Here is a 25,420-nt window from a genome sequence, read left to right as displayed (position 1 = left end):
AATTAGATAGATTTGAAATTTGTAAAGTGTAATTGACATTTGATGATAAATAAAAGTTTTTGTGTATTTATAAGTAAAGTGTTGCTATCTTTTGTCAATCATTTACTATCATTTCAATTTCCATGTTCTGACTTCCACAATAATTATGTTATGGTATATCATATTATTAAAATTCTCCACAGTCGGTCATATATTGGAAGTAGATATGAATCAAGACTGTCATGAAGTTGGCTTGTAGATGTCCAAGGTACTGGACATAGCAAGAGTTGCTACAACACTCATGAGTGCTCATAAGTTCTGAGTATTGGATTCAACCCACGCTCACTTGTATCACTTCATGGAATTTATCTCGAGTGATCGTGAGATGGTAATATCATATAAGTCCTCAAACCTAGAGATATGAGTTATTGACTATGATTTGGTTATACATTGATTGTACGAAAATGCCTTAGTAACTCGATGTTATAAAACATGCCTTTGTGGATGACTCAACAAGTAGTAGAACAAGCATATGAGTCGAAGTTTATATCTTCCTTCTCGGATTGGAAGCGATATCTGGGCCCCTCGATGATTTTGTGTTTACCCATGTACTACGCCTAGTCAGAACTAAATTGATGTGTTCAATTAAGTTATGTGTCAAACAAACTGAAAATCGGGAAACAAACTGTTGGACAATAAGTAAGACATTGGTCGAGGTATTTGTACAGCTGATATCTAGAACAAAGGATTATATGATACATTATCTAAAATTGCACTTCATAGTTCAACAGAGTTTTAAGAGCTACAATTGCCAGCCGGTTCCTAAAGTCATAATTGCAACTATAGTCATTAGACTTATCCATGTGGGAGACTGTTGGATAAGATATCTAAGTCCATAACTATATTTGAGATGTACTTGCCCTGACCCGGCATGGTCCATTTGGGTTGCACTTCACCCGAACAATTTATATGGATAATCTTTTAAGAATAGTATAAGTTATGATTTATTAATATATTATAAGTTCTAATATATTAATATGAAATCATTTTATTTAATTAGTCTTGATCTAAAATTAATTTAGAATTAATTTAGTGATCAAAAGTGTGACTAATTAAATATGGACTCTTGTATTTATATATTGTGGGCTTAATGCTTATTTAGAATGGGCTAGGCTTGCATGGTAAGTCCAGAGATAGTCCATGGAGCTTTAACCCATGGATCTCATGGAAATGAAAGGTCATGGGTATTAGGGTTTACATGGTTGTAACCCTAATCCACCACACTATATAAAGGAGTCCTTGGCACTTGAAATTGACATGTTTTTTTGTGAGAACAAGGGTAGGCTGATTTCAAGAAGTGTTCTACTATTCTCTCAAGTTTCCAAGGTTTGTGGTGATTTGTGACTTCCATTTGAGGCATCCACATTATTGGTGCTAGGCTCTCAAACTCTAAGCAATCAACCACTATCAAAAGGTATGTAACTCTACTAGCTTTTTGTGTTTCAAAGCTCCCCATGACATGCTAGTCAGGTTAAGAACCTTGAACAATCAAATTTGCATGTATCTTAGTAAAACATAGATCCAAGGTTTCTAGGGTTGCATGTACACCTTAGGAATGTTAGAATGCTCAAAACCCATCAAACTAAGCATCAAGTTCTCATTTTTATGCCTCAAGACCTCTCATTGGGTCTGAAAGGACAACTTGTTTGATCAAGATCATGCTATGCTCATGAATCACAAAGGTTAGGACCAAAAATGCCCTAAATGGATGAATATCTAGATCTATAAGAAAGGATGAACAAGCTAAGAACTTTTTACCTCCTGGAAGTTGCTAGCTAGTATAGAATCCCAGAACCAAGCTCTAATGTCCTCTCTTCAAGAATACTAAAAAAAACCCACAAATGAGATCAAAGTGCTCTCTTCTCACTTAGGGTAGCTAGAGGGACGATTTTTTGGTGGAGGCTGATGAGGGTGAAGGTCTTGGGGCCATAAGAATGTTTCAATAGGATTCAAACCCTAAATCTTAGGGTTTGAAAGCCTCGCACGTACACCCTATGTACCCAGTGTATGCCCATCATACTAACCCCTTCACATGCATGCCTTGCGTACGAAGTGTACGCCCAACGTACTAAGTCCCGACCCATAATTACAAAAATGCCACTATGGGCCATTTTGCAATCTTTCTCATGCATAGGGGCCAAAATGCAATATTTCTTCAAACATAGGGTTACAGTTCAAATTACCTCATCATCGGGATTTTACAAGTACATTGTTGTTATTTGCATTAACATTTGAATTTATATTTAAAATCTTTGTAATATAGAATGCCTTAGTTCATGAAATTGCTCTACAAACATAACTCATAACCTCTTCTAGGTGTGATGCAAATTCGATTGATTAGATAGGTATTTTTAAGAAGGTGTTAGGTGCCCAAAAAGGACATGGGAGAAGCATCGGACTTAAACATCCTTGTGCAGCGACTACTAGTGATCCCTCTTAGTGGCAGTCACAGTTACAAGCACCACAACTAACACAACCAACTTAGGTACTTATTAAACTCCTAAGGAATTTTGTGGACTTTGGTAACTTGGCACTTGACAAATTTGATATATTGTTAGGGCATCCACAATCCATTGAACTCTATAGAGTTCATTGGATTGCCACATCATCCATTAAACATCTATACAAAACCACCCACAACCCATTAAGCACCTATTCAATCCTAATCATCACTTTATTCATTCTATTGAACCATTCAATGATCATTCAACTCCACCATTCAACACAATTCTATGTCATCACCCACAATCCGTTCAAATCATATTCAATCCGAGTCATCACACTATTCAACTCTTATATTACTTGCATTGTGGATGCTCTTAAGCGCTTCATGCATTTATTATGAAATTGGTACTTTGGAACTTTGTTATATTGTTACGAACTTGATGCATTTTAAAATGAATTTTGGTAGTGTTGTGCTTTACTTATTTTTTAAGCGCTTAAAGCATTTGTTAAATTGTTAATGACTTAATGGCTTTGTGACTTAATTCATTTGGTAATTTGATAGTTTGTTAGATGGTTAATGACTTAGTGTGTTTGTGACTTAATTGTTAAGTAATAATTTATTTTTTCTTAGTTTGTTATTTTAACTTATATATATATATATATATATATATATATATATATATATATATATATATATACATATATATATATATATGTAAGGTCAAACCTTGAAATATGATAATGTTTAAAACAGACTCAGCGTCAGCACATATCTCAATATCAGCACCAGCGTGTAACTGCTCAGTTTGTATTAGTTTAGTTTTGTAACAAATCTTGTAGTTATCGTGTTTCCTTAGTTATCTTGATTAATTAGCTAAGCGTATCCCTGAATTGTAGGGATTGTTTAGAATAGCAGTATATATTATATTGTACAGGTTTGTGAATAGTCACGCTTTTCACAAACCCTAATCTCTGCTTTGTGCACACGATAATCTCTTTGTGAGATTATCTTTCTTAGTGAAAGTTTTTCTTCGTGAATTGCTCTTGTTCTTATTTATCGTCATTGTTTGATATATTGATTGATCTAAAGGCCTCTTCAATTGGTATCAGAGCAGGTTTCTTTTATCAAACAAATGGCTTCATCTTCTTCTTCATCAAACTCATCAAATCATCCTTCTGCTAAAATTCCTCCTTTTGATGAAACGAACTTTGCTATGTGGAAAATAAAGGCTCTATATGCCTTAGAGTCTGTTGATGAAGACATGCTGGACATCGTTGAGAATGGTCCTTATGTTCCGATGTATCAGCCCCTTAAAAATAATGTTCCTGATGGTACTATGAAGAAAACTCCTAAAGAAAACTGGACGGCAGATGACAAGAGAAAACATGGTCTAGATGTTCGTGCTCGTGCAGTAATCAGCTACTCTCTGCCATACAACATCTTTGGGCTGGTTCAAAATTGCATCTCAGCAAAAGAGATGATGGATACTCTGACTGTATCTTTTGAAGGAACTGAAGAAGTCAAGGCTACTCAAATAAATGATCTTAACCGAAGGTATGAACATTTTTTTGCTAAGAAAGGTGAAACCTTGACTCAAACCTTTAACAGATTCAATACTTTTGTTAATGATCTTCGGAGACTAGATCAATTGAAGCATAGAACTGTTCTAGTGCAAAAATTTTTGGATTCTCTGGGTGCAAGTTGGGAGAATCATGTTGATGTGTTGAAAAACAGTCAGAAGATCAACTCTATGGACCTGCAAAGTCTCTATGGAAATCTTTGATACTATGAAGAATCCAAGCTTCAAAGAAAGGAACTGATGAAAGATTCTCAGCGTGAGTCTTCTGTAGCCTTGTTCTCCAACAAAAAGCTGGTGTCAGATTCAAACACTGATAGTAATTCAGACACTGATTCATCTAAAACTGACACTGATGATCTTGAAAAAGTTGTGGCTAGTGCAGCTTTGATTGTAAAGACCTTTGAAAAATCAGGTCGAAACTTCTCAAAGTTTCAAAAGAAGATGGGTGGAAAGTTCTCAAAAGGTTCAGGAGCTGATAAAAGGCATGGTGCTGATAAGAAAGAGAAGGCTCATTGCTTTAACTGTGGGAGCACTGATCATTTTGCAAAGGAATGTAAACAAAAGAAACAAGGCTCAGATGAATACTGGAAGCAGAAGTACAACAAGCTGATTGAGAAGCTGAAAGCTGAAAACTTGGAACATAAAGTGCTTGTAGCTGAAGAAGAAAAATGGAAAACTGATGAAGAGTCATCAGATGATGAAGTCAAATTTCTAATGGTCAAAATAGAGGACCCGGCTATTTCTGATAAAGACAAAAGTACTTTTGACACTGATATGTCTGATGCTGTTGAAAATTCCAGGAAGCACAACATTGACTCTTCTTCAATGTACCAGGTTAAAAACTTTGTTTCCTATTCAATGAATGAAAAAATCAAAATGTTTGAGTATTTGGGTGTCATTAATTCTAAGAAGAATCAAACCATAAGAAATTTGTAAAATCAAATTGATCTTCTTGAAACTGATATATCCATGAAAAATAGCATTATTGAGTCCACTCAGGAAAATCATAGAATTACTAGTTTGTCAAATTCATCTTTGTCTACTGAAATTGACAATGTTAAAAATCTTTTGATCAAAGAACAAACTGTGCTTCACACTTGGGCAAAATCTCATAAGAATGTTAATTATATTATTTCAGCTCAAATTCCACATTCTTGTGAGAAAATTCTTGGGGTTAATTTTGCAGAAGCTAAAAAAGTTTTTAAATCAAAAGAAAAGGACTCTGAGGTCTATTCCATGAATGAGATGAAAAACAATTTCAAAAATAAGTTTGTCAGTAACTCTTTTATTAATCAAAGTTTAATTGATGAATACTGTATTACTAATTCTGATGGTATTACTGAGTGTAATGTTGAAATTACCAGAATTGATCCTACCTCTTATCCTACACATCTTGTTAGACCAACCCCTCTAACTGAGAATATTATTGCTTTTCCTATATCAAATGGAGTGTTTCATGCTGTTCATGAACAACTCAAGCATTTCCCTGATTGCAATCCATCTGTGAATGAGTCAAAATCAGATACTGATAGTTCATCACCTAACACTGCTCAAACTCCTTCTGACACTGAATTCAGTCGTGACTCAATGATAAACAAAAGGACTCAAAGCTCTCTTGGTGAATCTTACATGTCAAAATGTGTTAAATCAAAAAATTTGCTCACCAAGAAGAACTTTGGTACTCGAGTTTGTTACAGATGTAGTGATTCCTCTCACAAGATCAGTGAATGTTCTTTTGATAAATCATCCTCAAGAGCTGAAAATATTAAAGTTAGAAATGAAAATTGGACCCTTAAGTCAAATTCTTTAAACTGTCTTCCTAAGGAGTGTTATAATCTATTGTCAAATAACTTTGTGAATGACCCATCTTCGAATGGGTCAGTGTGTTCTAACTAGTTTCTCAGCACTGCAGGGTCAGGAGCATCTTTGGTACTTAGATAGTGGTTGCTCAAGACATATGACAGGATCAAAGTCTCTTCTGGAAGATTATGTCAAGAAAACTGGTCATGCAGTTACTTATGGAGACAATGGAAAGGGGTTCACTAAGGGATATGGAAATATCAAGTGCAACAACGTGATTTTTCAAAACGTTTCATATGTAAAGGGTCTCAAACACAACCTTATTTCTATCAGTCAATTATGTGATGCTGACTATGAAGTTCACTTTACAAAGAAGGAAGGAAGAGTTGTTAACACTGACAAGAACATCGTACTTTCAGCAAGTAGAAAAGATGATATATATGTTCTTGACATGTTCTCAAGTGACAAGGCACTGATGCAATGCTTCTTTACAAAGTCTCAAACGAATCTTAGCTGGACTTGGCACAAAAGGTTTTCTCATCTGAACTTCAAGAATCTATCCAAGATATCCAATCAAGATCTAGTTAGAGGGCTCCCAAAATTCAGCGTTGTGAAAGACAAGATGTGCTCAGCTTGTGAACAAGGAAAACAAACCAAGTCCTCTTTCAAACCCAAGTCATGTTCCAGTATATCAGTCCCTCTTCATCTACTCCACATGGACTTGTTTGGACCTATTCTTGTTCGTTCACTAGGTGGAAATAAGTATACTCTAGTGGTCTTTGATGAGTTCACTCGATTTACATGGACAGTTTTCTTGAAGAAGAAAAGTCATGTTGCACAGGAAATTATCTCACTGATTCGTAAAAATGAGACACTGATAGGTCTTAAAGTTAAGCAACTAAGAAGTGATCATGGTACTGAGTTCCGAAACTCAACTCTTGAAGAATTTTGTGATCATAAAGAAATTGGACAAAACTTCTCAGCTCCTCGTACTCCTCAGCAAAATGGAGTTGCTGAACGAAGAAATAGAACACTGATTGAGGCAGGAAGGACCTTGATGATCCATGCTGGTCTTCCTATGTCATTTTGGGCTGAAGCTGTCAATACAACATGTTTTACTCAGAATCGATCTCTAATTCACAGGATTCACAAGAAGACACCATATGAAATGCTGAAAGATCGAAAGCCAGACATATCCTTTTTTCACGTGTTCGGATGTATTTTTTATATTCTAAATCAGCGTCACCCAAGATCCAAGTTTGAACCTAAGGCTGATAAAGGTATTTTTGTTGGGTACTCATCTATTTCAAAGGCTTTTCGTGTTTTTCATGTGAACAGGCAATGTGTCGAAGAATCCATTCATGTGAAGTTTGATGAGGAATCATACACTGATGAAAAAGTCACTCATTCTCCTTCTATTTTTCAAGAGCTTCTCTCTTGTCCATTCAATGAAGCACCTTATGCTGGAGATAAGACCGATTCCTCTGATTCTATCATTCCAGTTCCATGTTCCTTGAATCAAGATACTGCAGCCACATCAGCAGATAATTCATTAGGTGCTGATGAGACCCTTAAAGCTGAAGACTCTCCTGAAACTAACAATGTGTCAGTGTCAATCTCTCCGGAATCAGCATCAGTGATTGAACATCGAGATCATCCCGTTGATCGAATTATAGGGAATATACATGATGGTGTCCGAACCCGATCTAGTGTACTTAATAACTTTTGCATGTACGTTAACTTTGTTTCAATGATCTTACCTGACAAAGTTCACACAACTCTTCAAGATGCTAACTGGATCAAAGCCATGCAAGAAGAACTGAATGAGTTTGAAAGGCACAAAGTTTGGACTCTTGTCCCAAGACCATCCGGGAAGACTATCACTGGAACTCGCTGGGTCTATCGTAACAAGGTTGATAAAGATGGAATCATCACTCGCAACAAGGCAAGGCTTGTAGCTCAAGGGTTTACTCAAATTGAATCCATCGACTATGGGGAAACTTTTGCTCCAGTTGCTCGCATTGAAGCAATCAGACTGTTTCTCGCATACGCATCCTACATGAATTTCATTGTCTATCAGATGGATGTGAAAACAGCATTCCTTCATGGTGTGTTAGAAGAAGAAGTATTCCTAAATCAGCCCCCAGGTTTTGTGGACAAAGATCATCCTGATTACGTGTACCGGTTAGACAAAGCTGTTTATGGACTGAAGCAAGCTCCCAGGGCTTGGTATGAGACACTGACATCATATCTACTTGAAAATGGATATAGACGAGGAGCAATCGACAATACTCTCTTCATCAAAAACAAAGGCTCAGATATGGTTCTTGTTCAAATTTATGTCGATGACATCATTTTTGGCTCTCCAAATGAGACACTGAGCAAGGAATTTGCAGAGATCATGTCTCAAAGGTTCGAAATGAGCATGATGGGGAAGATGACTTTTTTCTTGGGTCTTTAAGTTTAGCAACAAAAGACAGGTATTTCCATTTGCCAAAGTAAATATATTTCTGACCTGCTTGTTAAGTATTCTCTCAGTGACTGCAAACCAGCCTCTACCCCAGTGTCTAAGACTTATAAGATACACGCTGATCCAACTGGAACTGATGTCAATCACTCTTTGTATCGAGGAATGATTGGATCTCTCTTATATCTCACAGCAAGTCGTCCTGATATCATGTTTGGAACCATTCTCTGTGCTAGATTCCAAGCTAATCCCAAAGAATCTCACCTCATGGCTGTCAAATGTATTTTTCGATACTTGAAAGGAACTCAAAACCTTGCATTGTGGTATCCTCGCGACTCTGCATTTGAACTTTATGGATACACTGACTCAGATTATGCAGGATGCAATTTAGACAAAAAGAGTACATCTGGTGGATGTCACTTCCTTGGCAATCGTCTCATCATCTGGTCTAGCAAGAAGCAAACATCAGTAGCCATCTCAACTGCAGAAGCTGAGTATGTTGCCGCTGGGAGACGTTGTGCTCAACTCTTATGGATTCAAAATCAGCTTCTCGACTATGGGATCAAGTTCTCAAAGACTCCCATATATTGTGACAACACCCGTGCCATTCAGATCACACAAAACCCTGTTCAGCACTCGAAGACAAAGCATATCGAAATCAGACATCACTTCATCAGAGATAATGTTGAAAAGGGAAAAGTTGTTCTTGAACATGTCAAGACTTCGGAGCAACTTGCTGATATCTTCACAAAGGCACTGGATTCTCAATCAACTGCTTACATTATCGGAGAACTGGGAATGATTTCCTTGTAATTAATTTTGCTGTTTAATTGTGCTAATGTTTGATATTGTCTTATAAGCTGATGTACATTGTGCTGATGATGACATACTGATGATATTTGCTGCTGAGCATTTTGGTTTGATTTCTTATCTTTATCTCTTCTTCAAGTCTTCTAAATAAAAGTTGAATGATTCACTGTATTAAACCATACACTGATAACAACTTGAAACTCCTTGCCGATGGTTAGATCAAAACACCAAGATCTATCACACGCAACTACCCCTTCTTACCAATCTTACACTGACTCTGTGATTCAGTGTGCCAAAACACACACTGATGAGAGCCTAAAAATCTTTGCCGATGGTTAGATCAAAACACCAAGATCTATCACACGCAACTACCTCTTCTTACCAATCTTACACTGACTCTGTGATTTGGTGTGCCAAAACACACGCTGATGAGAGTCTAAAAATCTTTGCCGATGGTTAGACCAAAACACCAAGGTTTGTCACATGCAATAATCCCTTCTTTACCCTCCTCTTATTCAGTGTCTAATGATTCAGTAAGATAAACCACTCACTGATAAAGTCACAACACTCTGTGCCGATGGTTAGATAATGTAACTAGTATCTATCACACGCACCAATCTACTTGCTAGCCCCGATTAAACAAACTGTACCTTGAATTGACGGAGAAATATTTTTCAGCATGTAACTTCTGTAACACTGATCTCAGCGCTTCCGCAAACACTGATTGACATTTCACCTTCAGTCAACGGCTCTTTTATCCAACAGCTATTTTCTGCTCTGACAGGTTGTTACGATGCGCCGTTATTCTTAATGAAGATAATCATCACCTTTTTAATGAAGATAACCATTACCTTTTTAAAACCCTTTTTATTCCATATTTAAACCTCTCTCTCCCTTGGTTTAACTTTTCCTTCCACAATTTTGAACTTTTCTCAAAACCCTAGAATTCTAAAATACTCTCCAATGACGGCATCTCTGTTCACATACTCCTCAACCTCTCGAAGGGTCGTTCCTGCCCCAAACTCTCCTCCACTTCCAATTCACATCAAGGCAATTAATGTCGTCTTCAACCCTGAAATTCCAGAGGTTCATCGAGGTCTTGGACTCGATGATTTTGTCAATTTCTTAGCTTCTTGCCGCCTACGATATGCAATCAGTGATGTCCCGTCCGAGTTCTTCCCTGAACAAGTATGTGAGTTCTACTATACTGCAACTGTTAATGAAGAAAATAATGCCATCACCGGAACCATTGGCCATGGAAGACACTCTATCTTCATCACCGCAGAACTTCTCAGTGCTGCTTTAAGGTTACCAATTTTCGAACCTTTCTCTGAACCTCCGACTATTGAAAGGTGTAAACGTATGTTTGATCAACTGGGTTATGATCACTCAAAGGCTGGTACTCGATCAGCTATTATTTTACGTCAGTGCATGAACCCAGGTTGGAAATTTTTCACTGGTGCTCTATGCAAGTGTGTGGGTCACAAGTCTCGCAGTGGTGATCAGTTGAGCAATTATGAGCAACAAGTCGTCTGCTCCCTTCTTCTCAACAAAAGACTGGATTATGGGGCTCTATTCTTTGATCAGCTTGTTCAGCTTCTTCGTGCAAATGTGCGCGCTGATCATGTTCCGTTTCCACACTGGATTGCCCTGGTGTTCGACAAATTCTTCGCTGCAGACTACTTTTCTCACTCTGGGAATCCAATCCAATGCCCTCTAATGTCCGTTCGTATTTATCAGGATGATCCTTTGGATACTGACATTGGAATCTCCGATAGGATGAGAGAATGGATTGCAAAGCCATACACTGTGCCTTCTCTCACCGCTGACACTGATGAAGGAGGTGCTGACGGTAATCATATGGATCATGCTGATCAAGAGGTTGAACATCATGATGGTGGTCATTTCTCCTCTCAACTTTCTCATCACATCATCTCGGATACTGACAAAGCTTCCTCAGCACCAAAGGATTCCATGAATCAGGGGAAGCAACCATCTCAAGGGGAGCATCCCTCATAGGAGGAGCATCCGTCACCAACAGCTCACCACTCTTCTCCAAGGATGCAACCTAGCTCTCCAGTTGCCCCAGTTACCTCAATTGTTCAAATTCCCGCTTCAGCATTTTCTGAACTGATGACACTGACTCGGAACATGAGTCAGCGTCTACTTCGTATTGAGGCTGATGTTCAACAAATAAAGGAGGTTCTCTTACTTACTCCTCCCTCTAGTCCCAAATCTGATGATGCTCAAAAAGGGGGAGATACTGATGATGATGTTGATGCTGATGATCATGCTGATGGTGAACCAAATAATCATGCTGATAGTGAACCAAATGAGAAAGACACAGAACCTGCTGACAACACTATCATTCAGCCTGAATCACCCAAGCCCATTCATGAGTCTGATTCTGCGGGGCATAATAGTCCAACTGCTACTGAAAAAGTATTTGAAGATAGTGAGCATGATGAAGATGATGAAGAGCATGATGAACCTGATGATGAATGCCAAATTCTTGATATGAACTTCATTGATCCTCTTATTCCAGTTCAGCAAGAAAGTTCAGATGACCTTGAAGAATCTCATCCGATATTAGCCAATCTTATTGCTGATCCCATCTTTCCGGTCCAAGGAGAGGATTCGGACGTTGCCAGTGAAGAATCTCATCCGCTGTCTCGAAAGCGTAAGGTAGCAGATACTGACTTGGATCATTCTCAAACTGATACTTCTCTGACTGTGAAGAAACCCAAGTCCATTGTCAGTATTTCAAACCTTGCCGCTGAATGGAACATGTCCCCTGATCAAGTCAAGCAAATTCTTGATGAAGCCAATCGATCTCAGCTTCTAAAGAACATTGCTCAAGCTGATGAATCTCTTATTCAACACAAACTTCAGGCCAAGGGATCTTTTGAAGCTCAGATGCAGAAGTTCCTGGAATTTCAGTCCAAGGCTCAGTCTTCTGAACCTCCTCCTGGCTCTAGTAAGCCTAAGACTGACAGTGTTCTTGACCGGATTGATCGAAAGAGATTTGAAGATGTTCTTAATCGGCGAATGTGTGGTGATAATATCATCAAGGTCAAAGCTTCCAAACCTCGAAACGAGAAAATCCTTACATTGTTGATCACTCGTCAAGGTCCTCAGCATTCATATACTGAAGTTGTCAAGAGGGATGAGCTGATCAGATATGGATATTCGGAATGGATGGAACTGCTCGATCTAGCATCCAAGCAAACCTCAGCTCACTCTTCGGAACTGACTTGTGCTCTTCTTCTGCTGATCAAGAAAGTTCAGCGTTTGGATCTTGTTCCTAAAGAACGACCTCAGCTTCAAGGCCAAAGGTTGTCTGTTCCTAGATCTCAAAGAACCAAGTTTCAAGTTGATGGTGAAGATGTATTGGTTCTAGACTTTGGTGCTGGTGAAGTTAACAATTCACTTCCTCTCAGTGTTCATCCGGTTCAGCATCAATTTATCTCAGCTCCTGAACATGGGATGTTCTATCTTGATAAAAACAAGAGGATGTGCTTTCAGCGAACTACTGAGATCCCAAAAGCTCCAACCACTCACCTTGTTGGCTTAAGGCAAATGTGCATGAGTCATCAAGATCTGTCCGGAGAATTTCACATTCTTATTGCCATGGAGCTGCTGAACAGAAGACAGGAGTTGCTGGATAGTCCTTACTGGCCAGTCAAAATTGAAGCTGAAGCTGAGTATGAAGAATTTCTTTCCAGAGGTGTCTTAATTTAGTTTGTTTTGAACATCATCATATTGGGGGAGATTGTAAGGTCAAACCTTGAAATATGATAATGTTTAAAACAGACTCAGCGTCAGCACATATCTCAGTATCAGCACCAGCGTGTAACTGCTCAGTTTGTATTAGTTTAGTTTTGTAACAAATCTTGTAGTTATCGTGTTTCCTTAGTTATCTTGATTAATTAGCTAAGCGTATCCCTGAATTGTAGGGATTGTCTAGAATAGCATTATATATTATCTTGTACAGGTTTGTGAATAGTCACGCTTTTCACAAACCCTAATCTCTGCTTTGTGCACACGATAATCTCTTTGTGAGATTATCTTTCTTAGTGAAAGTTTTTCTTCGTGAATTGCTCTTGTTCTTATTTATCGTCATTGTTTGATATATTGATTGATCTAAAGGCCTCTTCAATATATATATATATATATATATATATATATATATATATATATATATATATATATATATATATATATATACTTACTTACTTACTTACTTACTTACTTACTTAATTTGAAGGACGTGGATGTTAAATGTTTTTCTTCAAAACACGACGTTTGTAACGACAATTGGAAATATTATCCACTCGGTTAATAACCAAGTTAACATCAACAAAACCAATGCGAGCAACCACGACGATGGGGAAGACGAGTAGACCGTACGAAAAAATCGTACAACAGATTGATGTGGTCTGTTGATATAATATGTTTTATAATTTTTTTATGAGGTTCACTTAATGAAACGATTAAGAAGTTTGCCAAACAACCCCTTAAATATGTTAATACAATGTCATAATGTGTTTTAGACTGCTGAGTATGGGCAACGCCCACTGGGGCGTTTTTGCACGTTATAACGCACAAATACCGCCCCCTTCACCGTTTTTGGGCATTATACGTCGTCGTGTTGCATCCCGTTACCACCATAACCTTCATTTAACATCATTTCCTTCTTTTTCTCTAAAAACGTTGGTGTGGATGATGCCCACACCTACCAGCAGGCCCGGTGATGAAGGGGGGAAAGTTGTGCATGTGCACATGGCCCAAAATTTTTAGGGGCCCTTTTTTTTCTTGTATACTACGTTCAGAATCAGTCGGAGTCCACACCCAAAGCCATAAAAACGATCATTCAAGCGGTGATCGATGATCGACTACATACAAACTCATCAGGTCTGTGTGGCACAACCTCTTCGTACAACAACAATAACGTTGTCGAGACATGGAGGCTTCAAGTATGCTGAAAAGTTGATGCAGAGACCAGAGATGATCGGCGGCTAACTATGTCGAAGATATTTATTGCATCCATCATGCCCTAGAAATCAGGTTAGGGTTTGTAACTCTACAGGTTGTTTTATTCATCCTATTGATATATACATCTTGTATTCTGCTTTGTTGAAAGCAATGAAATCATGTTTACAAAGTGTAATTTTGTTTGTTTGAGAATTATATAGTTACAATTAACAATTTTGGTGTAGTTCTATTAACTAAGTAGTTTTCATTAAGAAGAGTTTGCTTTTGAACCAAAAAATATGTGATATATGTTGAACTTTTTATGTTAATTTCCTTTGTGCGTGTGATATAATTGAACACATCTATTTTGAGATAAAGATGATGAAATTTCTTTCTTTTGGAATTTTTTATCAGAGCTGCCCATTATGTCGAGATTGCACCAGTATGTGTGAGATCATATTATAAGTATAGATGTTTACTTCAATACAATGCTCAAGAGGAATCCGATCCATTAGTCTCACGTACTGTTTCCAACAAAGAAGCCACTAAAAAGGATAACCAAATCTGCAGAAAGTGGTGAAACTACTTTGAATAAAGCAATACTAAATAAGGTACTTTAAATCTTCATAATGCACATCAATGACGTTTGAAATTGTTTTCAAAAATAAAAAATGTAGATGACAATGGCATTTATGTTCTTGGTTTTTATGAAGTGGAAGATAAAGATGAATATGATGAAGGAAGTGATGGTGAGGATGAAAAAGACGAACCTGACCTAGATTTAGTTTGGAAAATGCTCGATGTTCAAGGGTAATTTCGGAAAAAGAACCAGGTTACACAATGGAAAAAATAGATAGTCTTTCAGCTTTAGCAGATGTAGCCTTAGAAGGAGGTATGCACATTACAGTTTTATATAATTTAATTCGTTACACGTTATGGCCTAAGGGCATTTTTTTTCGTCTCATCCTGGGCATTTGAATCCTCAGGACCGGCCCTACCGGCCAGCCTTACTGGGGGTGCATGGCTACATTAACTTTTTTAAAAGCAATTAAAAAATAAGACAGTTATTTTTGTTAATTGTTTTAATAATATGGCTATTTTGATTTTCTTTGATTCTAATGAGTGAAATGTATCAAATTTGTTTTGACTAAGAGAAATTTAATATCCTCCATTTTTTATTCCTATTTATGTTCCTACTCATTTAAATAATAACATGTCTCATATTAATATCTTAAAATATTATTAAATTTTATTAAATTAATATTAAATATTACACATGTCACTATTTAATTGGGTATGATGATATATAAGAATAAAACTAGAAGATATTTAATTTCTCTTTGACTAATAAAAAATAAAAATGTTAATGTACGACCCATTCCTATAGAATAAGATACGGGGACAAAAAAAAAAAAACTCCCTTGTATATATATTTGGTTTATTTAAACTTTATTTCTTTTTACAAACAGTCAAGAAAATATAAATCATCATGTATTAATGTATCAATTTGTAGATCCCACAGTGGGTCATGCTCACTACTGCCGTTATCTGCTCTGTTTGTCATGTTTAGTGTATATGATTCCCCATTGATCGTCGGGAAATACTCTGACGTCGATACATCCATTTCGAAATTCCATATGCTATCAATATCACCCCCGTACATCTCCACATCTTCGGAGGTGGAAGTGGTGGTCGGAGAATCAATTGTATTTTGGACTAATGTATCCCAAAACGAGTCATTGTCACAACTCTCCTCCGCAACTACGGAGGTCGTGGTGGCCATAGCGACCACCGGCTCTGCGTTGGAAAGCCAGTAACCATCGGTGAAAACTCCCCGACAAGCATGAATGGTGGTGGTGGACAAGGAGTCATCGAAACTACTCACATTATCGAGTTTGGAGGATGCTTCATTAGAATGTCCGGTGTAATCGCCGATAGAGATTGTTGGTGAAATCGGTGGCAATGGACTCATTTGGAAATTCCATAATGAGTCAAGGCTTACGGAGGTGGTTGGCGAATGCACAGTGCTTCCAGGTGACTCCCTATGGAAGCATCTATCGTTTCTCGCATCCTCCACGGCGGTGGCATTGGTGATAGCTGGCGGTTCTTCTAGGGTGCTTAACGGAGAAGAATCATCTTGTCCCACATTCCAACATGTGGTGGTGGTGGTTGTGGGCGGATCCACCACGGCTTTTTTCTTGCATTTTCCATAATCTGAATTCGACGAGCAAGAAGACGACACCGGGTTATAATCACCCTTGCGCAGTAACAGAGGGAAGTTGACTTTAGCTCTGGTGCCACGGAAGCTAAAAGCAGCTTTATCATAAGCCACAGCAGCTTCCTCCGGAGTGTTGTAAGTACCCAACCATAATCTCGCCTTTTTCTTCTCCGGATTCCTTATCTCCGCCGTGAACTTCCCCCATGGTCGCCGCCTTACGCCTCTGTAACGCGTCCATTCCACCACCTCGTCTTCTGCATTCTCCGCCGACTTTCTCTTTTTCTTCACATTCTTGTATTTCACTTGGTTATCTTCACCATCACCTGACTCCTCTTCCCCATTCTTTTTCAGAGACACCGGAGCATTTTCGCTACTAGAACCTGTCTGATCACAGCCAGGATTTGTCGCCGGGGAGTGCATCTTGGAAAAGTCGTCATGATCATCAAGGAGATGCTTCCGAATGATATCGATAGTGGAATAAGAAGGAATTGTATCCAAAGAAGACATGTTCCTTTGGTTTTGGGAGTGTTTTTTCAAGTACTGTAAGAATCTGGCTTGCATTTTGACGATGGAGGTTGACAGTTCTTATATATAATAAGAATGATATTTTTAATATTTTCCCTTTACGCATATTTTTCTCATTGTATTACACATGGTTGCAACGTACCAAACGTTGTGTAGTAATCGATGTATTAATAATTATAATAAAGGAATACGCCATTATTTTAAAATATATCTATAAGTAGAATATTTCGTTGTTTATTAAATACTGATAAAAAGATGCTAACTTTATACAACAAGATCAATCATATCAAAATTATAAAACTACTGTCGATTAGTAGAAAACAAATCTGAGTTTCAAATCTAATTTTTTATTTCTTGAAAACACAAAAAAATCAAAGTGGATCTACAGAAAATATAATAAAGAATAGAAATTTTAATTATAGTCATCAAAGATGAACCTCGTTGTACACACAAGGGTGTATAATAATACAACACCTGTTAAGTGGAGTATAAATACATGAATTGGGTTAATTGTTTAGTGCTAGTTGAAAACAGGGTTCACATGGTGGGCCTTCGTCAAACTAAGACACTCGTTCAGGCGCATGGATCGCCATCTTTACGGACGTAACTGTGAAATCTTCTGTAAACTTCATTTTGTTTTTTACAAATTTAAAATACATAAAATATTCAAAACAAGATCCAAAAAGATCTACTTAATTTGAACTTCACATTAGGATTGGCATTTTTGTTTGTGAAAATGTAGAAACTAGCACCCTCGGTGATACCCTACAAAATATAGGTAATCGTCACGTACCGATTGATGTTTCACAACCACGTTGGTCCATGTAATTCTCTTGATGAACGATTTCTCTTTGACATCCTGAATCACTAAAATAGTACTGCTCGGTCACTCCAAATAATGGTACTTTGGAAGAAGTTAAAAATGACCTTGTATACAAAGACGAAAGACGTGTACATACATAGATCATCATTTTCATAAAAAGTTTAGGTTCCATTTACATTATATGGGACGAATCAAGCTCACTTGGACCAGAGTAAGGTGCGGTGAACACACATCATTCCATATTTTCGTACATTTTTGGACCTTCCACAGTGAAAATAATCTCTCTCTCTCTCTCTCTCTCTCTCTCTCTCTCTCTCTCTCTCTCTCTCTCTCTCTCTCTCTCTCTCTCTCTCTCATTTCAATAAACTAGTTGTTAGAAGTAAGATCATCCACATTACATAGAACTTCGTAAAGTTCAATGAATTGATATATCATCGTTCTAAATTAAATATAACTTTATCAATGTATCTTTAAATTCATTTAACTATATATAGTTGGTGGAACTTCATATATATATTCATTAAAAGCCAATATAAAATCTTAAAATTTTAAAGATTCATCCATTGAATCACAGCTATGATTGTCATCTCATGCAACACTCTCATCAACTATATATATATATATATATATATATATATATATATATATATATATATTGTAGCACCTGATCTTTGGAGGCATTATTTGTATTTAAAAGTTTAATTTCAAAGAATCATACCCTACATTGGGCGCAAGATAGGCCCCCATGCTGAGCGTAGGAGGGAGTTCGGATGTGGGGGTTAACTGACCTACGCAAGGCGTAGGTTAGGTTAGGCACGACTTACGATCTCAGAACCAAAACCTTAATCTTTGTGGTGATGAGCCATATTTAAAGCCTCTAACCCATTGAGGGCCATTCCATTTTCAACCTCCATCCTCCCAAACGACCTCCTTGAAACCCTAATCATCATTTCTGAGTTTTGAGCTTTTAGAGTGCCTTGTGTTCACTTTTGTATGAAGAGGAGTATTGTGGAACCACTTGGGAGCTCAAATCAATGTAGATCCAGAATTTGCATCCACTCATTTAGCTCTAGAAGGTATAAAGTTTCTACCCTGACGATGTTTTATATTAGATCTACTTATTCTTGATTATTCTATGCTTTTGTCCACACAACCTTGGTTGACAGGAGTATGAGCTACTTAAGACCATTTAAGTGTCATTTCCAGACGTTCTTAGGGTATTTAAGTCATAAAAATAAGAGCTTGGTCGTTCTCATCCACCTATACCTGAGTCCTTGAGCAATAGACGATTTTATGGACCTAGGTTTTTTTTATGCTCCTTGTGGCCATGCAAAGGGACAAAGTTAGAGACTTCATCCATTAAGACGTCCATTTGATGTAGATCTAAAAGTATAGTGAGTTGATCTCCTATTTTAACGACTTAATGATTGAGAAAAGTGATTAGGGAGCTACGAGAGGGGGGGAGTTATCTGCCTTATGTTGTGCGTGGCTCTGTTTTTGCCTGCTTTACTGCCTTGAGATCTACATTGGACGTAGAGTTGCATGATATGCTGATTGTACGTCGTCTGGGGCTGATCGTTGACTTTTGATGATTGAAAGTTGAATTTGACCAAGTTTCTGAAACAACCGAAAAATTCCAACCAATTTAAACTTTTCAAAAACAACCCGATTTCATTAAATTATTACAAAAAAGTTTTCAATACAATTTATTTAGAGTATTCCCAGAATCACATCACAACATAAACATGATGAGCGGTACGATCACGCATTCGCCTTGCCACGGTCTCCTGAAGAACCTGAAAAACATTAAACGACAACTGTAAGCCCGAAAGCTTAGTGAGATATCCCCAAAATACCAACCACATATACCATACACGCATAACATGTCATATCATATCCGATCACAGAACAGCCATGCACTTCGGGTCTACTGTGTGAGTGGTCCGCCGCACCTGCCAACAGTCCACCTGGTCCACCCTCCGAGTCTAGCCATATACATCGAGTCTGCAGTGTGATTGGTCCGCCCGTACCGGTCCTTCAATCCACCTGGTCCACTCTCTGAGTCTATAGTATGACTGGTTCGCCCGCACCGGGCCTTCAGTCGGCCTGGTCCACTCTTCGAGCCTCGGCACGTCTGGTCCGCCCTCTTGGGGCCTACAGCCTATCTGGACCGCTCGCTGGGCCTTCGGGACAACCGGCCCGCCCTGGGTATCTTGGCCTACAGCACAAAGCAGGACCTGCCTCAACCCAACTCCAGTCCAAATAACCATGTGCACATAAACATACAATCATATAACAATTCACAGTCAATAAGTCGATCAAACAGATCACATAACATATCATCATCCTAACCAGGATACCAACCTAAATGGTCACTAGCATAGCATCACCTTACATATCAGGATACCGACCTCAACCAGGTCTCTATCATATACCATCCTAGCTACCAGGATGCAAACATATCAAAGCAATAACATAACAACAAATACTCGGATCTCAATCCGATAAAGGGCCGGCCTTAGTGCCTTAGACCCTATTGATATAGTGAGGATAACTCACCTCGCACTGCCGAAACTCTAAACTGAAGAAGCAGATTCCCGAATCACCGACTCACCGAAACTCCCGAACTCAAATAGGCTCTAAAGGATGATGTCTTTCCAGATCTATAAGCTCCAGTCGTTCCTCTCCTCCTTTGACAACTTCTCCCTTCTTCCTTTATGCTCCCCTTTGCTAATCCAAGCATTCCAAGACCAAACACACCCAACCAAGGAGGTGGGACGGCTATCTTAGGGTTTCTGAGGTTAGGAGAGTGATTATGGAGGCTAAGGAGGAAGCCTTTATGTTCTTTATATAGTCGTTGCCTTAAAATTAGGGTTTGGGGATTCTGAGAGTACGCTGGGCGTACTCACCCAAACACCCGCGTTTCTTCCTCCACTACGTTGGGCGTACGTCCAGCTTACGTTGGGTGTACCCAACATGATCCCTTTTTCATGCATGGTCTTCCCTTTTCCACTTTTCCCATAAAAGGACCCACATTACCCTTTTTCTTAAATCTCAGGGACTCATACATAAATACTTTTAGGACGGGGCGTTACAGTTTCACCTCAGGTTAAACTTGGAATTTTTGGCCTGTAATTGAGGATTGGACATTGTTTGATGTATAGGCGACTTGTAGAGCTGGTTACCAGATCGGGACCATTATTGTTATCTTCAAGACTGAGAGGTGAGTTTCTCAATATATTCATGGGTCCAAGGCACCAATGTAGGCCCACTAGATTGTGTTAGGTATCCTTGGGTATAGGATGCTATAGTAGTCTATTAGATTGGTAAATTTGTACCATTGTTTGCACTTGTTGGTCTTTCATTTCCTATTTACATATGTTGACATAGTATGGTTGGGTTGAGGCGGTATAGATTTATGTTGTAGGCCAACAAACCTAGGGCAATCCAGTCGGTAGACTATGGGCCAGGGGAAATCTAGTTGGGAGACTTTGGGCCAGGGGAAATCTAGTTGGGAGACATCGAGCTCAGGGGAAATCCAGATTATATTATAGGCCCGGTGTGCATGTATTGTACATGTATTGTCGTGTGTGGTATTTTGGGGAAACTCACTAAGATTTGGCTTATAGTTGTTGATTTCATGTTTTCAGGTACTTCTGATGATCGGGGGAAGGTGAAGGCTTAATTGTACACATCCTCCTATTATTTATGTCTTTAGAGATCGAACTGATACTTTGATTTTTTGGGATATGATTTGAAAACAGTGACTGTTTAATTATGGTTTATTGTGCAAATGCTTTTATAAAAATGAAAAATTTTATCTTGGTTTTCGGGATGTTACAAGTTGGTATTAGAACCCTGGTTTGAGAGAATTGGATAAACACTCGTGTGATTCCAGGCTCAAAATTCTCTCAAACTATGGAACTGCAAAATATTTTTCATAATAAAATTTAAAACAGTCAAAAGAGAGGACGTGATGTGTATAATCAGTCGGAGCCCAAGGAAAATTATTCCCCAAGACACCTACACTTTTTTGTGTATTGATGATAATGATAGAATTACATGGTAGTTAGTAGGCTAGAGATCTTCAGGAATTGCATAATAGAATTGTCTGATTTATAATGCCTGATAGCCTTAGAGAACTTCTTGATATGTTATATGGAGCTGACATTGTTATTATGTTTTTTCGTGTGTGCATCATAGTTCTACATAACTAAGATTTTCTAGCCTAATAATGTATGAGTTAGCCTTATTTCTTGTTCCTTGTTTCTCTGTGGGCTTGGGGTAGAATCAATTATTCAACTGTCTATTGAATCCAGTGTTACGTATGATTAGCTTATACAATACAGTTGAAGGGGTAGTGGAAGTTTCATGAGTGATTATGGTTGTTAAAAGGCCAGTATCAGGAATAATTAGCCACTCTCAGAAGAGTGAATATAGGATGTATGTGTATCGTAGTTGCTTCGGCTTCGTGGTTGGGAGGTCCGTGATGGTCCTTTGAGACAAATACTGGTAGGTGTGAAAGGTAGTATACACCCGTACTACTAGAAGCATAGGAACCATATGCATATCAAAGAAGTCACGAAATCCGAGGATTTAATGATTCATAGTGATGTGTAGTATGAATTATGACATTTCTGATGTATTACTGGAGGTTTGGGATCAGGAGTTGACGGCTCGGAGAGACCATTATTAAATGATGATGAGATTCGTGAGTTGACCACCACTCAGGTGATCATAACAGTTAGTGAGGTGGTCCTGAATATGTTTAGGTATGTCAAGACCGCCATGATCGAGTTGTTTGATGAGAGTTATGTTGTTGTCATTGAGATTGTTACTTCCATAGCCACTACAATTGTTGTCGTGGGACTCTAGGGGAGAGGGATGGTTCTGTACCGAGACATCAGCAACACAAAGCCCCTAGAGTTTGATGGGGTCAAGGACGTGATAACTACCATGAGGTGGATATATGACGTGCAGAAGGTCAACTTCACCTTGAAGCATCTTTGTTTGGGGTATATTATTGGTTAAAGCTGGTGATCGATGCTTATTCTCCTACGGAGAAGGTCCCAATGACTTAGGAGCAGTTTACAGATTTTTCACGTGTTGAGTATATTCCACTAGTAGAGAGGGAGAGGTTAGCCCAGGAGTATCTATTGCTGAAATAGATGACAGAGTTAGTAACAAAGATCACTAAGATGTTTACAGAGATAGGCCTTCCTAACCCCAAGTATGCTGCTTCGGAGCATGTTTAGATGTCCTGCTACTTAGGCATGCTCAAGACAGAGATTCGTGAGTTTTTGTCGACCCAACAGTATAGTTCCCTCTCAGAGCTTTATTCATTTGCTTGGAGGAGAGAGATTGAGATTGAGACCCAAGATAGATACAAGAGGTAGAACCAAGTTCATACACAACCATCAGCGAAACGGTTCAAGCCCGCTGATTCACACTATGGTGATTGAAGGAGCAGCACTTGTGGCAAGTGCAGAAAGATGCATGATATCACATGTTAGTCACGGACAGGATGTCATAACTATTGCAAGGAGTGTCATTATGGGTGTGATTATCACCAACAGGCTCCTCCGTTGAGCACAAGGATTTGTTACCTCTATGAACAGTTTGGTCATGTAAACACCAGTTGTTCATTACTTGCACCGAGGCCAGTACAGGAACCGGCTCCGACCACTTTTCGGAATATAGATAGGCGCCAAGGGAGGGTCAAGGCCCGAAGGCTAGAGTTCGTGAATTTCGGCTCACAATAGAGGATGCCAGGGTGGCGCCTGATGTCGTTACTTGTATGTCATCAATTATTATTCTGTCAAGTTATTTCCTATATGCTTATGTTTGTATTCCTAATAGGTACCTTCCTATAGAATTCATTTCCTTCTTTTGTGCTTTTTGACTCACATGGGAGTCGGTATTTTTTATCACAGACCTTCAGTAGGGATTTCGATATGAACCATGGGGAGTTGGAGTGTCCATTGCAAGTTTCCATCGCAACGAACACAAGGTTTCTGCTTCAATTCTTTTTTGTTGCTGTATATTAGAGATTTTTAGGGTCCCATACTCGATTCACTTGATTCCTATCCATATGGGGGATGTGTGAGTGATCGTGGGATAGACTGGTTGAACAGCTTTAGATCTGTGAATGATTGTGAGAGGTAGCTAATGGTGGTTTGAACCCCAAGTGAGGGAGAGCTAACCATTTATAGGGAGGGTAACAAGGTTGGTTCTGCTTTTTGTTCAGCTTCTATGGCTCGACAGTATATCCAACATGGATGTTTGGGTTATCTCGTATATGTGGTTGACTCTCAGGTTGAAGGAAGAGTTTTAGGTTCATATGTGCTAGTGGTCAGAGAGTTTCTAGATGTTTTCCTAGAGGATTTACCCGGTGTACCTCATGTGAGGCAGGTGGACTTCTAGATCGATCGAATCCCCAATGCATCCCCGATAGCTAAGTATCGCCTTACACCACCAGAGAAGCAGGAGTTGTCCTCTTAGCTTCAGGATCTGTTGAGTTCACCCTGGGGAGCATCGATTATGCTTATAAAGAAAAGGATGGGTCTCACCGTATGTGCATATATTATCGATAGTTGAACAAGTTGATGGTGAAGAATCATTGCCCACGTCATATGATTGATGATCTTTTCGATCAGTTGCACGAGGCATCTTTGTTCTCCAAGATTGATCTAAGGTCGGGATACCATCAGATGAGGGTTAAGGAGGAAGACATCGAAAAGATAGTGTTCCGAACTCATTACGTTCGCTATGAGTTCATAGTGATGCCGTTTGGGCTCACCACCTGTGATATTTATGGATTTGATATATCGGGTATGTAGACTGATGCTTGACTCATTGGTCAATGTCTTTATTGATGACATTATGGTCTACTTCAAGACGAGCGAGTAACATGAGGAGCGTCTTCGGGAGTTACTTGGGGTACTAAGGAAGCAGAGGATTTATGCCAAGCTCTCCAAGTATAGTTCCGGTTTTGAGAGATTCAGTTCTTTGGACACCTTATCAGTCAGAGTGGGATTCTGGTTGATCCAACCAAGATTAAGGCACTTATGTAGTGGGAGGTCCTGAACTCTTCATTTGAGATTAGAAGATTTCTGGGGATGGCAGGTTACTATCGGATATTTATCCAGGATTTCTCCAAGATTTTTTTCTTCTAACTCGCTTGATGAAGAAGGGTATGGATTTATGTTAAGGGCCTTAGTAGCAGACTGTATTTGAGACTCTGAGGTGGCAGTTATATGAGGCCCCGGTATTGACACTTCCTGAGGGTGTTGAGGATTTTTTGCTATTTTATGATGCGTCGATCACATGTTTAGGGGCAGTACTCATGCATCAGGTAAGTTCATTCCATATGCATACATGCATTTGAAGCCTCATAAGGTTAGATACCCAAAACATGATTTGGAGTTTGGGGGCAGTAGTGTTTTCCCTCAAGATTTAGAGACATTATCTTTATATGGTCCGTTGTACCATTTATATAGATCACAAGAACTTGAGATATCTTACGGATCAGCCGAATATGAATATGAGGCAATGTAGGTGGCTTAACGTGGTCAAGGATTATGAGTGCGAGATTTTTTATCATACAAGGAAGGTCAATCTGGTTGCCGACGCTTTAAGCCGCAAGGCGGCTAGTGCTCTTGTTCAAGGAATCTATTTGAGGATGATCATCGATTCACAACTCCTAAATTTGATAAAGGAGGCTCAGGACGAAGGTGACA

The 25,420-nt window shown here is 38.7% G+C and overlaps 1 protein-coding gene across 1 annotated transcript; it reads right to left on the bottom strand.

The window, feature by feature from the left end:
* Window positions 1-15,523: 15,523 nt before the first annotated feature.
* Window positions 15,524-16,882, bottom strand: LOC145052572 (uncharacterized). The gene has a single exon (XM_079000407.1). The coding sequence runs from the start codon at window positions 16,838-16,840 to the stop codon at window positions 15,575-15,577; it is 1,266 nt and encodes a 421-aa protein (XP_078856533.1). The 5' UTR covers window positions 16,841-16,882; the 3' UTR covers window positions 15,524-15,574.
* Window positions 16,883-25,420: the final 8,538 nt, after the last annotated feature.

The sequence above is a fragment of the Lactuca serriola genome, chromosome 5 (genome assembly GCF_051521515.1).
Source record: "Lactuca serriola cultivar US96UC23 chromosome 5, Lser_US96UC23_V15, whole genome shotgun sequence".
NCBI lineage: Eukaryota > Viridiplantae > Streptophyta > Magnoliopsida > Asterales > Asteraceae > Lactuca > Lactuca serriola.
This window is presented reverse-complemented; position numbering and strand designations above follow the sequence as displayed.

Bases quoted from the DNA above. Each gene is read 5' to 3' on its own strand.
- LOC145052572 (XM_079000407.1), bottom strand. From the start codon at position 16,840: ATGTCTTCTTTGGATACAATTCCTTCTTATTCCACTATCGATATCATT.